This window comes from Miscanthus floridulus, chromosome 8 (assembly GCF_019320115.1).
Source record: "Miscanthus floridulus cultivar M001 chromosome 8, ASM1932011v1, whole genome shotgun sequence".
Lineage (NCBI taxonomy): Eukaryota > Viridiplantae > Streptophyta > Magnoliopsida > Poales > Poaceae > Miscanthus > Miscanthus floridulus.
Genome location: NC_089587.1, coordinates 163,648,732 through 163,663,850, shown reverse-complemented (window position 1 = coordinate 163,663,850; position 15,119 = coordinate 163,648,732). Strand labels below are relative to the sequence as shown.

General features: G+C 42.3%; 1 protein-coding gene and 1 pseudogene across 1 annotated transcript; both read right to left on the bottom strand.

Annotated features, from left to right (window-relative positions):
• Positions 1-2,429: 2,429 nt before the first annotated feature.
• LOC136477468 (uncharacterized) lies at positions 2,430-3,979 on the bottom strand. Its single transcript, XM_066475637.1, has one exon. It carries the CDS (start codon positions 3,361-3,363, stop codon positions 2,725-2,727), a length of 639 nt encoding a protein of 212 aa, XP_066331734.1. The 5' UTR covers positions 3,364-3,979; the 3' UTR covers positions 2,430-2,724.
• A 133-nt stretch (positions 3,980-4,112) lies between these two features.
• LOC136477467 (phosphoinositide phosphatase SAC7-like) lies at positions 4,113-13,191 on the bottom strand (annotated as a pseudogene).
• Between the last annotated feature and the right edge of the window lie 1,928 nt (positions 13,192-15,119).

Below are 15,119 nucleotides of genomic sequence, written 5' to 3'. Positions count from 1 at the left end.
CTCTCCCTGCATCGCGAGCGCTCGCGTTGTGCCGTCCTGGCGCCGTAGACGACATGGCCGCGGATCTCCTTTCTGTTGTGTTTTGCGGTGGGAGCTCGAGCGTGAGCCAAGCTGGTCACCGCCGGCCCCGGCGCATCTCAAGAGCGCGAGGATAGAGAGGTGGTGGGCCGGCGAGCAACCACCACGCTAGATCTGCTTCCTGGGTCGCGCTGCGGGCTGCTGCCCTCTTCTTCCGCAGCGGAGCAGAGTAGGGCGGAACAGGGCAGCGGGCGGCGGCGACGCAGCACGGGGAAGGAGTGGAGCGGAGGTGGCGGACTTGCAGCGAGACTTGGGCTCAGCGGCGGAGCGCGCGAGTCGTTTCCTTTCGCGCCAGGCACAAAGTCTGAGCTCTTGTTTACTCTCCTGTGAAACTGAGCCATAGGCCATAGCAATCCAATCCTATGGAAAATTTCCTCTGGCTTTCCTGTGAACCAAAGGCAGGTGCATGAAAAATTCCAAAGTAACCCAAATCCTATAAAATTCCTTTGCCTATCCTACGATCCAAAGGGGCCCTAAAGGAGTGCATCGCAGTATATTGCATTTTTATCATCACAAATACTTAGGGCGTGTTTCGTTCTCCACATGTCAGCCTACATTTGGACATATGTGTAGATTCCCAAAGAGAAGGATGTTAGATTCCATGCACGTGTTTTGTGAGTGCTCTGCAGGTGTAACTTGTAAGATACAGCTCCTGCATCAGCTCATGCAGCCAAATTAGCCTTCACCGTCGAGCTAGACCCAGTGGGTGCAGGATGTGTTTGTGTGGGCCCGCGAACTGAACGTAGCTCAGTTGATTGGTTTCTTGTGATAGAAACTGCCCATCTGGGTTCAAGTCTCTGACTTAACACAAGCGCTCGTATTTTCATGAATTTATTTTAGAATTTAATGGCGCTATTCTTTCAGTGGTATGTGACGTGCCCGTCGACAGCGAGGCGTTTGTGGTGACTTCGTCAATCTCGAGATTTGCTGATTCAACTCAATTCTTCGAAGATGCTCATAGAGGTAGGATGTGCGCGCATACGTTCACAGGGGTGAGTGCGCTCATGTTTATGAGCGCCTACGTATGTAATTGGGTCTCACACACAAAAAAAAAGTGTTTGTGTGGGTCCACATGTCATAGTAGACTGCATTCGCTCATGCATGTAACCAGATAATCTCAGTTTTTTCTACATCCGTTCATGCAATCTGACCTGAAATATGGTTTCACTTAGCCCGCGTCCCCTGGATATATGATGTGACCTCTAGCCACAAACCAAACACACCCCTTGTTTCTTTGGGATACGTTTTTTTTTTCATGTTTCCTCTGGTTTTATGTGAAAATGAATCTATTCTTGTAAAATTTCTGTACAGTTCCGGTGAAATTTCTATATTCCAAATGACAGGACCAAAACTTGTTTGACGATCTTATTGGCTTTCCACCTTCACATAGCGTTGGAAGCTATAACCGTTCATGAATCTACTCGACGTCACAAATACCTGAGTCATTCAAGATAACATGCGAACCACATCGGTGCTCATGCTGGTGGGCAGCATAGGGGTCCAGATATGTACACTTGGAAGTTGGAGCTGGCCGGCAGCTGTAACGTCTTCCCATTCTACATTACTACGACTTACTTCCAAGATATCTAATGCACATAACTACACACCCATCTTGAAACAGCCAATATCGGCAGAGTAGTACAATAATGGTTCTAGTTTACCCATGCCTACATATACATTGTTTGTTAAGAAATAATGAACATGTACTTTTTTGCCGCGTAATATTGTTGGACTTTTCTGAACTCTGTGAGAAGAGGATAAATATTTCCAAAGGCAAATGTATGTCTCATCTCTTGCTCTCACAAAAAATGAGGATAGACAAATGCATGGGAAACAATTACTCCCCTTAGGTATATTCAGAACAATCATGCTTGATTATATAATACAAAAGCCAGTAGAACAATCTTTGGTTCTCATTATGAGAGGGAAAGGTAAGGAAAACATTGGTGTCAGAATATAGCCAAGGAAAATCAAGAGATAAGGATGGAAGGTAAACATTGGTTTCAAAACATAGCCAGGGAAAATCAACAAGAAAAGATAGAGAGATGGAGATTTGATCTGGACCCTGAATTATAGATCTAAGTGCCAAGAAAATTAAGTGATGGCTGCCCTTAAAATAGTTAGTTGTTCCCTCAAGTGCTCGGCTTGTACTTGTATAACCAAGGCTGCAGCTGTAGCTGCTTGATTTCAACAGTGCTTGGTGTGCTGCTAAAGCAAGCACTACCGATTACAACCAAAATCGTTTTACAAACAAACCTGATTATCTCTGTGATCATACTTGACCAAGTGCAAAATTTACCTGTTAACGCTTGTTACATATATAGCTTGATATATAGTAATATGTACGGAAACAAGGTAATACATGTATTTCATTTTATAGGGGAAAAAACATACAGAGCAGCATCAACGTCAAAAAGGCCCCCATCTGGAACAAATAGGGATTTCGCAGGATTTACACGGCGATCAAATCAAACTGTTCCATGCAATCCCATGAAATCCTTGCGGAATTCCTATGTTCCAGACTGGCTGCCGCACAACAATGCAGCTTATATATGAGGCAGATTCTTCAACAGAAAACAAGGTAGGAACATTGTCTTGTTCTTGCCAACATAAATATAAACACATCTCGCGGGCTAAAGATCACCATCACCTGGACTTGGCTTTCTTGGAGCAGAACATGCCCCCGACCAATTGCAATGAGATCATGCCGCTCTTGTGCTTCTTGGTCCTGCTGACACTGGCAGTCTTGTTCTTGCTGTTCTTCTTCACCTTCCTCTCCTTCCTCCTGTCGCCCAGGTCATCCTCGACCATCTTGATTGCCAGCGCCTCCGACAGGCTCGGCAGGTACTCGAGGCTCGCCACCCACTCCTCGCCCCGGCTCTCGTCCCACCGGTCGCTGCGGACGCGGCCATGGCCACCACTGTCCTCCTCTTCTCCGACGACGACGGCCACCTCCTTGCCCTTGCTGAGGCTGGAGTAGACGGCCAGGCCCTTGCTGAACTGCACGCTGAGGCTGGACACGGCCACCTCCATCTGGGCCTGCCTCTGCCTCAGCTCCACCACCTCGCCCTTGGCCTCCGCCAGGTCTTCCTCCAGCTTGTTCAGGCACTCCAGCAACACGGACGATGGCGAGGCTGCCGCCGGGGGCGCGCTGCTCCCGTTGGAGCTGCCGTTGCCGCCGCCGTGCCGCCGCTCGCCAAACACCTCCACTGCCTCCCGGACCGACTGGAACGGCCGGGAGGTGTCCACCTCGGCTCGGCTCGCGGCGGTTACCTCCATCACCATGGGTGTAGTGTAGTAGCACTGCAGAAGAGTGCGAGGAACGCGATGCAAATGCAATGCAGCATGGTGATGGCGAAGGGCGGTGAAGTAGGCATCGTTCCTGGCCTGTCTTGGCTTCTACTTCAAACACCCACCGGAGGAGTTGCAGCAGCAGAATACAGCAGCAGCAGGCCTTGTGTCGAGGTCAAGTAAAAACCGACCGGTAGAGGGGAAGAAAAGGACTTGCCACCAAAGGCACAAGGAGCTTTTATAAGTGCAGGCTGGACAAGTTGATGGAGCAGACAGAGAGCTGACAAGGAACAGTAAAACTGCACAGAAAATATGCCAAGGAAAATCTGTTTCTTTTCAGACTAGACTGCAACCACTCTTGCGATGCTTCAGCAGGACTTCAAGAAAACATAAAAGGTCAAGGACAGGCTAAAGAAGTTAGTTTAATGATCGTTTGCAGGACCATCTGACAGTGCATCAGGATGAATGCACAAAAGGGTAATGCATTAGCATTATGCATATGCATCCGGGTCAGCTTTAGTGCTGCAGCTTATATAATTCAAGATCAAATCATGTTTGCACGACTGACTGTTATATGACAAAACTTCAGGTGATGAATTGACAGCATTACTGATTTGCCCTATATAGATAGGCAGTTTGAGTCTGAATATTTTAAGTGAGATGTAGGAAGAGCTATCTCAGTTTAAACCCAAAGGAACAAGGATATAGAACAAACTTCTTGTTGGAAGAGGAATAGCCATTGCTGGTGCAAATGTCAAGGACTCGATATGAACAAATCATAATACACTGATATGTGCTGAAGGCGTGTTCATTTGGTTTTTACAAATGAATTCTACCAAAGACCATGATGGCCAAAACAGTAAACCAAAAGTAGGAGAGGAGGAAACAAAAACTTGTTACAAAAAATGCAACACTTCATGTAAACCAATGTGTGTTGACAAGTGAAACCTAGGTCGCTTGACGAGCAAATGGTCATCTTGCATCCATCAATGGCGTGACTTGTGAAACCTAGGTCGGTTAGTGAACGTGCGACCATTGGCTCGAACAAAATGTGTGATGCCAATACAAAGACCAGCCCACAGAAGTGACAGCAACAAATGGCGAACATCATTCCGGGCTGCAAAAATGATGTAGCAGTCAGCTGTGAACATCAACTAACAAATTCCATCAGCCTGCAAAAAATCAAGGATGCATATAACAAAGCCAAAAAAATCTCATATTTGTCCTTAGAATGGTGATGCAATCTAAATGCACCCTCAACTTCCAAATTGATTTCTTAACATCCTCCAAATCACTGTCGCAAGGCAGACTTCATGGCCATTGTGGTCTGGTCTCTAGCAAACATATCATTAATTTTGTCATGCTGCCCGGCACATCAACTTGACCACACAGGCGTGCGCGCACAAACACACACACACACACACACTAAGTTGAGTCATGACACAACTCTTCACTAACCCAAGAAAAAGATAAGGGAAGGAATAAACATTTGTGCAAGTGGAATCCGTTGTTTTTTTATTTACTCAATTCACAATATTCTTTATTTGCCCAAACAAATATCAAGGCAGCATATTTAGTGGTAAAGTTGCTTTTCCAAAGGATGAGACTAAATGCAAGATTTTTAAGAAATTGTTCCTTTATTTAATCCGTGTATGTTGGATAGAAAAACAGAGAGCAAATGTTGCTGCCTGCCAAATTGCAGGGGAGAATTAATCAGCATAAATTTATAGCAGAACACCCCCAAATGTCTGTTTCAGAAGATTCAGAATTCTTACCTTGTCTTAGTGACATCATCATGAACATTAGAGCTCCCATAACCAATGCAAAAGCAAGGCGGAAGGACTGCGAAAGAAAAACTGCACAGGTTAGTCTACAATGTGATAGCTCCATACATAAAATGCAACTTCAAGCTATAGCTAATTGTACCCACCGCATAACTCTCCAGAAGTCCTGCTTTGCTTGGCACTGCCATGTCTCGACTAACAGATGTCATGTAATGTCCTTGAAGAAGATCCATGGCATCCTGTGTAAGGTAATAAATAAATACTGAGGCACTGCCTATACAGCACACAAGTCAGATATTTCAACGAAAGGTAAACTGGAACTTAGAAGAAAGAGAGTTGAGCCTCGTATGAAGTCACTTAGACTGGATGGAGACATTAGCGACAGGTTTTATAGAGGATGCATTAATCATAATTGGCATATAGTCCTCTTACACTAGTGAAAATCCTTACCACTCAATTAAATCATACAACATCATGTAAGCTGCCATTTTCATCATAAATTTTTCAGCACTTTCTTGCTTAGGCTTACCCCCAATTCAAGAATCGCACTGGTACTAATATATGATTAACATAATATAGTACTAGGCTAAGTTATGGAAATGCGACATTTGGGGCACCATAAAAAAAAGAACTGTTTACCTGCTTAGTCCCATCAACGAAGTTATTAAAGTAGTATCTACCAAGTGCATTCCTCAAATCGTTCAGAATTCCTTGAGTAGTTCGCTTCCCATACCTAATAGACAAAAACAAATTCAAACTATGGACAAAGTATCCTAGAAATCGAATAAAAAATATTCCACATTTGTCTTCATTTTAAAGCACCCAACTACAAACAAAATGAATATAAATTAACTAGCAGTAATAGAGACTGACAAACAAAAGTACACTACTTAATATGCACTTGGTCAGCCAAATTATTAATGTGGACATGTGGAACCATCTTGTGCCCTGTTGCACTGAAATTTACTGGTTAGACAGAGACTTTTCGCCAGATGATTAATAAAACTTTACAGTAGCCCATTATCTGGGTGATACAGGTATAGAGATCATTGTAAAAGTGGCTACAAGCTACAACTGTTCTTAGTTAATGTACAATTAGAAGTAGTTTATGTTCTTGCTAACTAGAAAAGGAAAGAAATAGAAATATAATAAAAGAACTCAAAATAAGAAACATGATTTTTTTTTCTAAATAAATTACCGAACAAAATCTCCCTTCAGAGCAGGAGTTCCAGAGTACTGAATGCTTATTGCATCTCCATGATTGGCCCACACTGAAAAAAGGCTCATTTTACTACAGCAACATGTTTATATGGCTTGGAAAAGTAGAACCAAGAACCTGGATTAATTAAATGGCAAACATAATACTCACAAATTTTGTAGTTTGTATCAAAGGCTGGATGTTTGCTTATTGTATCACCAGCACCAAAAACTCCTATACGTTGAAGTTGGCTTTCCAGAATTTTCGCCCAATCATGCTCTGTTCAGGAATGTCAGAGTTTAGATATACAAGTGAAAGTTGAACAGGAAGAGAACTTATAACATAAAATAAATAGCAATAGTATGTCATAAAAGTATCAACAAGAGTGCAATGATTGTCTACTTTGCAAGTCCAGCCATGGGATTCTTATTGCATCAGTATTGCTAGTATGTGTAGGTTCCAGTAAAAAAGAAATGTATTACTAGTGTGTACTGTTTTAGAACAAACAATCTGAAAAACCAAACAAGTGTGCAACTTAAACCATATGATCAATATCGAGCATGCAGTCCTAAAAGTACATCAATCCATATTCCATACACAGTGAAACAGTTTGGATATGATTCACAAATCAAAAGATGGTTTTGCAATTTCTACACCTGTCTGATAATATACACTAATGCTATAATAAACCATGAAGGGCCCTTAGACAAACAATAAATGTCATACGCTGGTTTGAAAAACTAGGTAACTGGATGACAAACGGTATTGCATAGACAGATTATTTGATAAACAACAAATGTTGAAGTACGAGTGAATGTGATAAAGTCTAGTAAGTACCTGAGTCACATTGGTGCGATCCAAACAATCTATACAATTTGTTCTTACAGTGCCAGTCTGCTCCTCAATTTTCTCTCCTTTATCATTTACAAGGAAGTACCTATCACATAACCATATTAGCAAGACCATGCGAAGGAAATGATAACAATATAACATCCAGAGATGTAAGAGACTTTGGAAACAAGGTATAAAGGAACATATCGCTAGATATACAAAAGAACTCACTAGACAAGAAGATAACAAACCAATAACAGTACGACTAGTGATTGAATGCACTGCACTTTTCCTACTTAGCCAGAAACTCCGAAATACTGAAAAAGAAAATCTGCATGGTAGGTCCTTAATGCATCTGTACTATAGCCCCTAAAGGCTCCAACCAGTATTTCAGGTGGCAATGTGCAAGATTAGATAGGTTTAACTTCAAGCAGAAAAGTTCGTTCTGCATCAGGCTGAATCAGAGTAAAATCTATACACCAACAGATTAAAGAACTAAATGATTCACTCAAGCATGACTCGTGCAGTTGGTTTTTTGCATGCAGATTTGATGCAATTGGCGGTTTTGTGTTGACCAAAGCATGATGGTGATTGATTTGGCCCCAATATAACAAGGTTCCTTTGACAGACAACAAGAATGTACACAAATGATAAAGGGCATGTCATTGAATATACTGTATCAGCTAACAGCATACTTATGTTTCTGAAGATAGTCCTTGATCTGATCATACAGCTGAGAAAGGCGCTCAAAGTGAATATGACCACAAACTCGGTGGAAGTCGAAGTGCACATATCTGCAAGACATGGCATTCATACATGCTTAGCTCTAATACAACATGATAGGAGCAGTGAGCATTCAATCGTAGAGAAAGAAATTGTTACCTTATATCTTCACTAAGAATAGGTTCAATAGATTTTGCATATCTTTCACGGAGGCGACCCTCACCGCCACCCTGAAAGATAGAATGAAGCCAATAAGCAAGTAAAATACTCTATGCAACATAAGCCGAAGGAATCACGGTATTACATTTCTACGAAACAAACATGCTCACTTGGGGGAAAAAGCATGCAAGTATGCAGGATGCATATCAGAGGTCAATCCTAATATGAAGAAAATAAATTCGATTTTGGAAAATAGACATCTTAAAGAGGAGCAAATCCCATACACAATGGTCATGGAGCATATACTTCTGACTTTCTTAATTTTGAAAATCATAGCACTAAAGTTAGTTCGAAGTCCAAGAGCAGTGCACTTACTGTATTGACAAGATCAACAGCTAAGACAGCTCCATATTTCTTTTGCAAATCATGGAAGTGCCTCTCAAGTACACGAGGCTGAACAACAGAAACAGATAGCATATAATTTCACGGAAAGGCATAGTGCCGTTAAAGCAACAAGGTAAAGAACAAAACAAGGAACAAGACTAGTGGGCTCACCGCCTCCTCTTGTCTAACAATGTCAAAACTAGGTTTGTATGTCAAATCAACAATCTGCTCCCACAAGAATGGCATAGAGCCTCGAACCTACAAAACATATAATTTGTTAAATATTCGGAAGATTTGTATAACAACAAACTAATTCAGAATGAAGCACAACTTAAAAGTGTGGGAACCAAAAAGCAATGTTATTGGTTGATTTTAGATTGTGTGAAGAAACTTACTTGTACATAGGATGCTGTAAACCCTTTTGACTGCATTATCTGCTCTGATTCAACGAAGTTTGCAGCATAACCCTCTGCATCAGCTCCTCGTCTCCACATTCGAGTACCTTAAAAAACCAGAGAGCTATTATTCAATCCTAAGAAATTGAGTTTACTGGAAATGAGACAGATGGAGTTTTTTAACATTAAATACAGCCCGCGGTGTGTGTGTGTGTGTGTGTGTGGGGGGGGGGGGGGGGGGGGGGGGGGGGGAGGGCATTGTAAAGATTTTAATTGAAAAAAAAGGAACAAAAAAACAGTACAAGAGGAGGCTGGTAAAGGACCAGTCAACCACATATTGAACTAAAATGTTAATGAAATTTGAAAAATCTAAAAAACTTATTTTGATGACAACAAACCCTCACCTATCCTTCGTGTGCACCTACGTGCAATCAGGGTCACATTTGCCTTCTCTGACCCAACTTCTGCTTGGATATTTTGAAAACCTGATGTTTAGTTAAGTTGCAGAAACTCACAGAAAACTGGAGCCAATATTTTAATAGAAAACATCTTATTTATCCACAGATTTGCTATGGTACTCCGAAATTACTGTGGACCCATCCACTTAGATAGATCTTGATGGCTATGATTAACTATTACCTCCTACGAAGTGAAATTTTTAGTTCTTGAATGTGACATAAAAAAAGGAGACATGTTTAGAGGTGTGTATGCTAACATGACTTATTATGTCACAGATGTGTGACATGTTATGAAAAATGTATATGACAGTTGCACATTAGATGCATTATATATAGGTAACATTTTTCAACAGAAGTAGTTGTAACGTGATTTCCTAAGGGGTTCTCGGAGTACCATAGCAAGGCCCATTTCTCTAGTAGTGAAATTGTTGAAAATGTCACGATATACCAAGGATACTGCCTTGAATTACTGGCAATAAGTACTGGTTCAGCTGTCAAGGGAGAAAGAAGAAATCAGAATACTTTGCAGATATCAGCACTTAAATCAAAACTGAAATGAGCTAAGGGCCTGTCCAGAAAGGGAATTTTTTATCGAACATGCAGGAGAGCTGCGTGTCATTATATTAAGAATAAAGAATGGGAAAATTACTATACAAAATTTTAGGATTTCGTTCAAATGTGAGCTGAATGCTAAGGCGATCCGGTTACCAACCCCTCCTATCCAAACAGAATACCTAGAGATAGTCTTAATCTTACCTTGTTCTCAATTAGAGGTTCCAACAAGTAAGCGTTCCATAGAAATCTTGGTTCCGCCTGAAAATAATTATGTTAATTGATCAGTAATAGTAGTTAGAAAAGCACAAGGCATCGTGGATTTAGTACAAGAAATTGTTAAGCACTGATGCTTAACTTGGCAGAGCTAGATTGCATATTTCTGCACTGTTCTTTGAGGTGATTACGAGAAGCTACTGTGAAAAATTCATAATCAACTTAACGAGGTTGAAATCAAATACATTTGATTTTTCTCACACCATAAAAGTTCTACCAAAAATTAAAACAGTCCTACAAATTATCCATGTTGAAGGAGAATGGCATTACTACAGTCATTAGCATTACCAACAGCAGAATGGCACACTTTGAGATTAGGTGTTAAAGAAGAATGCAAGCTTTGTCGCCAAAAGGAATAGTCAGATTATGTAACACTCTTTTTGTGTACCAATAAAAGTAGCAACTAGCAAAAGTAACCTGGTACTACATGTTCCAATAAAGCATAAGCAGCATTGCAGCAGAAGCTTGCAGTGGAGAAAGATAAGGCCGACATCTGTAAGCAAACTCTGGAATTAGAAATGGAGAATGAAAGAAACCTGTCTCCAAAGAGGAAGAGCTCTATACTCATCGCCTAGATCATGTAGCCTCTGTGCACTGGATTAGAACAGACAAAGACAAGCATGCAGGTAAGCGATCAATACAGGGAAATATTCCAAATACTCAATTAATTGAGACGTGCATATTCTATTATAGCTTCTCTCTGCCTAGAAAAGCTAAAGCTGCTAAACGTTTCAAGTATAGATCTCAAGAATGTAACTGAAAATGTTAAATAAGATACTCACGAAAGTGTTAGGTTGATATCGTAGGAAAAGTGAAGGCCAACAGTCCTCTCTGCAGCATCCAGGAGTTCCGAGAATTCTGATTCCATTTTTTTCTGCCCACAGCATATTTGAATGTTCAAATGGAATATTGATGGACTTTGAAAGTCAATTCATAAAAGCAAGCAAAGCCGCCGCAAACAACTTAGCTGAGAACAAAAGAAGCATATGTTAGACCTGTTCAGCAGAGGTGGTGTTATGTGCATTATTGCAGGGAAGAACTTTTAGCCCTGTCACTTTAAAAATTGCGTGTCCAAAGTAGGATCCCACACAATCACGATCCGTGACCACCACAAAATATGATCCAAGTGCAAGTTTGAGCACTCCTATCACACCATATACTGTTTGAACTTTATGTTTTGTAGTGGGTCCACGTGACGGCAAGTCTTGAACTAGATTCATTGTTCCACTGGTCCGGCTAACTGACAAGTACAAGTCAGCAAGGCCATCAATTGGTTCAAATATATAACAGTCAGGAAACTCCCAGAGTCTCAGTCTTGTATGGAGTTTTGACGAAGGGCTTGCATCAGTTGTCTCATCCATGGTGGGATAACCTGAAATAATTGGTGAAACTGATGATAATTAGCATCACAATGACATGGCTAGATTTTCATTTAGAGTACTGGTCAAGTTGATATCAGAAAATATCATTCATGTCAAGATACTTGGAACTAAGAGGTAAATATATTAAAAGAATTATAGTGAATACTTTTGACACATGACACCTCCATCTTTCATTACATCTAATCTAAAATAAGAAAAAAGATAAGATGTTGAAAAGGAAGTTATCAACATCTTGAGAAGACATGAACAGTTAGCGAATGATGGTTGCCCAATAGCCTGCCTTTTGTTTTCTTCCTTCTTCTTTGCACCAAATATTTCTCTCACTTCCATAATTATTGCTATATCTCTATATAGTCCCTTCCCAGTATCTTTTTTTTTTATATCATCTTCATCTTCCTCCACATATGTTATCACATTGTATAGCATGTTTAGATTATGTTTGATGGAAGTGGATAACAAGTAGTGCGTTAGGAGCCACTATATACTTGTGGCGTGGTGTTTAGCATATAAGAAGTTGCCTGGTATTTTTTGAAACTAAAATTTCTCTAGATTTTACAATAGCAGAAGAAATGACAGGGCTGCAGTGGCAACCATCAGAGCAAGCCTTCTAGAACCTTGCAACACACATGAGCAGTAGGCCTCGAATAATCATCTTTCATGGAAAAAAAAAAGAAATAGACCGCTCGAACCTTGAGCGTGGGCAACTGTGAGATGGCCACCAACAGGAGCACAGCTGAACAATTGGCTTATATGTGAGCCCGGAAAATGAGGTCTAACATGGTTGTGCTGAGATCGAAGGGACCTACGGCCCTGGATCCTTCTATTAACATGATTCACGCAAGGCGGGCGGGATGCAAGAATGCATCCTGTAACTAGAGCAGCACAGGTGGCCATTGGCCCACAGTGTGATAGCTAGCACCAGGGATCTTGGGTGATGAGGATTGAGGAATCAGAATGTCTTTGCGATCCTATATGTTGTTGACAGATCAGGGCTGGCTGAGGAGAGAATCAAGCAATTGACTCGACAGCATGCGCTATTCGCCTTATTCAGAAATCAGAGAATCCCGAGCTTGCATCGCAGGCACGAAATCTCCTACAGCGGGCGTGGAGTCCGCACCGCCCAATCGAATCTCCTACGGGCGACCGATCCACGGCGCCCTCAACCCCTCAGCGCCCCAATGTTAAGCGATAAGTAAAGAAACGAGGCGTACCACGGCGATAAGAAGGCCCCTCCTGCCTCAGCGGCTAGCTGGTTGTCAGGGATCGCTGATTCGCTGGGCTGTTTTGCCGGTGTTGTCGCCGGAGCGGGGCGGCGACTCTTCTCTCGAGGCCGGCGATGCAGAGGGTGAGGATGACAGGGCCCACAGACAAGGTCATAAAAGGTGTGCCACGATCTGTTTTGGTCTTTCTGCATGCGGGCCCCGCATGGAGTCCGATTGTTTTGCGGGAAGGTTGACTAGGCCCCACTCCGCCGCTCCTGCTCCTTCCCTCCCTTCCACCCCACCACGAGCGGGAGGAGCGAGAGGCAGACCGGCGAGGTGCGGGGTCGAGGCACACGGCTGCGGCACGTCACGCGGAGTCCTTGCGCTCGCCGCTCGCGGCGGCACAACACGCGGTGGTCTGGGTGTGGCGGTAGTGGCAGCGCGGGCTTTACGAGGAGCTCAATAGCTACATTTTTTTTTCTTTTTCCATTGGTTCAGTGAATCTCTGTGCGCGCCGAGGAGAGTTCGGTTATAACCGGAACTGAACCGCAATAACTAAAACCAAATTTCATCCGTTCATGTTTTTCTAAAGGACCATGGCCTTGTTTAGATTACCCCAAAATTCCAAGTTTTTTCACTCTCTCTTCATCACATCAATTTTTAGCCACTTGCATGGAGCATTAAATGTAGGTAAAAAAAAAAACTAATTGCACAGTTTAGTTGGAAATCACGAGATGAATCTTTTGAACTTAGTTGGTCCACGATTGGACAATATTTACCAAATAAGACGAAAGTGCTACTATTCATCGGGTTGAAATTTTTCTCAATCTAAACAAGGCCCATTTTCGATTCTTATAGAACCAAATTTGCTAAGAAACCGAGCAACCAAACTGACCGGTTTCAGTTAACCGAAACCCAACGGTGTTATGGGCTATGCAGCCCTGGCCGCTATGTGCTGGCCGCCTTGCCCCATCCGGCCTTGCTCACTGACAGGTGGGGTGGGCCGAAGGGCAGCCCTGTTCTAGTCTCGTTGGGCCTATTTGTTTGACCTATTGTACTATCCTTTGATGTTGGCATAAAAACTAGATTTTTTAGCTGTTGACTTTTTGCTATTAAATTTTGTGATAAAACTTTTAGTTTCTCTGCACATCAAAAGCCAAAAAAAGTTCTTTTCAATGCTTTTGACTTTTCTGGCTGTTGAATTTTTAGATTTTAGTTTATTTCATTAGAAGTCAACTTTCTTGCTTTTTAAAAGGGGTTATTTTGATTGGTGCCATTATAATTTTTTAACCTCTTAGATACACCATTATAATTCATCTATTTAGAATCACGCCAATATAATTCTTTCATTGCCACAAATATGCCACTTTGTACACATTAGATGCTGTTGGACCCACCTGCTGACCAACTCATTTTCGTATTGCCTAAATTGCCCCTGTCTACTCTCTTTCTCGCACGCCACTGACGCGTGGGCTCCACTGTCATCGTCTTCCTCCTCTCCTCCCCTCGTTGGCTATGAACCTACAATCGGCATCGGGATGCAGCCATACTCACTTGGGCTACCTCTATGCCAACACCAGAGCCCAACGATGCTCTTGCTCGTGCGCGCGTCGGTCATGCAGCCACGCGCTCGTGCCAGGGCCGCACGACCCCATGATTCCTATCGTCGACGTCGCACACCACCGCGCCCGTCGTGCGACCCCGTAGCAGCTCGTGTAACACCCTCGGTGTTACACCCTAAATCATTTACTAAGACATGTCATGAGCATCATATTTATGTGTTAGTGCATGTGATGGAGTGCATAGACAAAGCATTGCAATTAAAACGATCAATAAAAGTGTTAAACAAAAGTTACTCCATAACTCGTACAGTTAACAAGTAGGGTTGTAAACCAATTTTTATTGAGCAAAAACACTATAGAACACACATGTGAGACTTAATGAAGTTTAAAATATGAACTTTGTAGATGACAGTGAAATACTTGCTGCAGAAAAATAATATTGCTAGCCAACATTTCTAATAGCCTAAAAATTGCAACTTAGAATCAAATTCAGCTCATAGACTTAGAAGATTTTTAAGTGTATAGGCAGCTAGACAATGTCATGTTTGGTAATTTATTTTACGAAATCGGGTTAAGAAAAGGTGTTATGTTTTAGCTCGGGTTGGTAGCCTCATATTCCATATTGAGCATGGTGAAGATAGTTTAGGTCTAGAAGCAACCGTTTATTTGTTATAGGCACTTTAAAATTCGTGCAAGTCATAGTCTCGGGATGGTTGACACCGTGCGCACAGTCATCGCGCGGCCACCCCGCACCGTGCCCATGACTATGTCCCCCTCGTGCCGCCACGCTGGGTCGGTCGGGCCACCTGGGCTTGGCCAAGGCCGGCCGCAGCGAGCCACTAGC

What these genes read in the sequence shown, in the direction of transcription:
- LOC136477468 (XM_066475637.1), bottom strand. Translation starts at nt 3,363, where the DNA reads ATGGTGATGGAGGTAACCGCCGCGAGCCGAGCCGAGGTGGACACCTCC.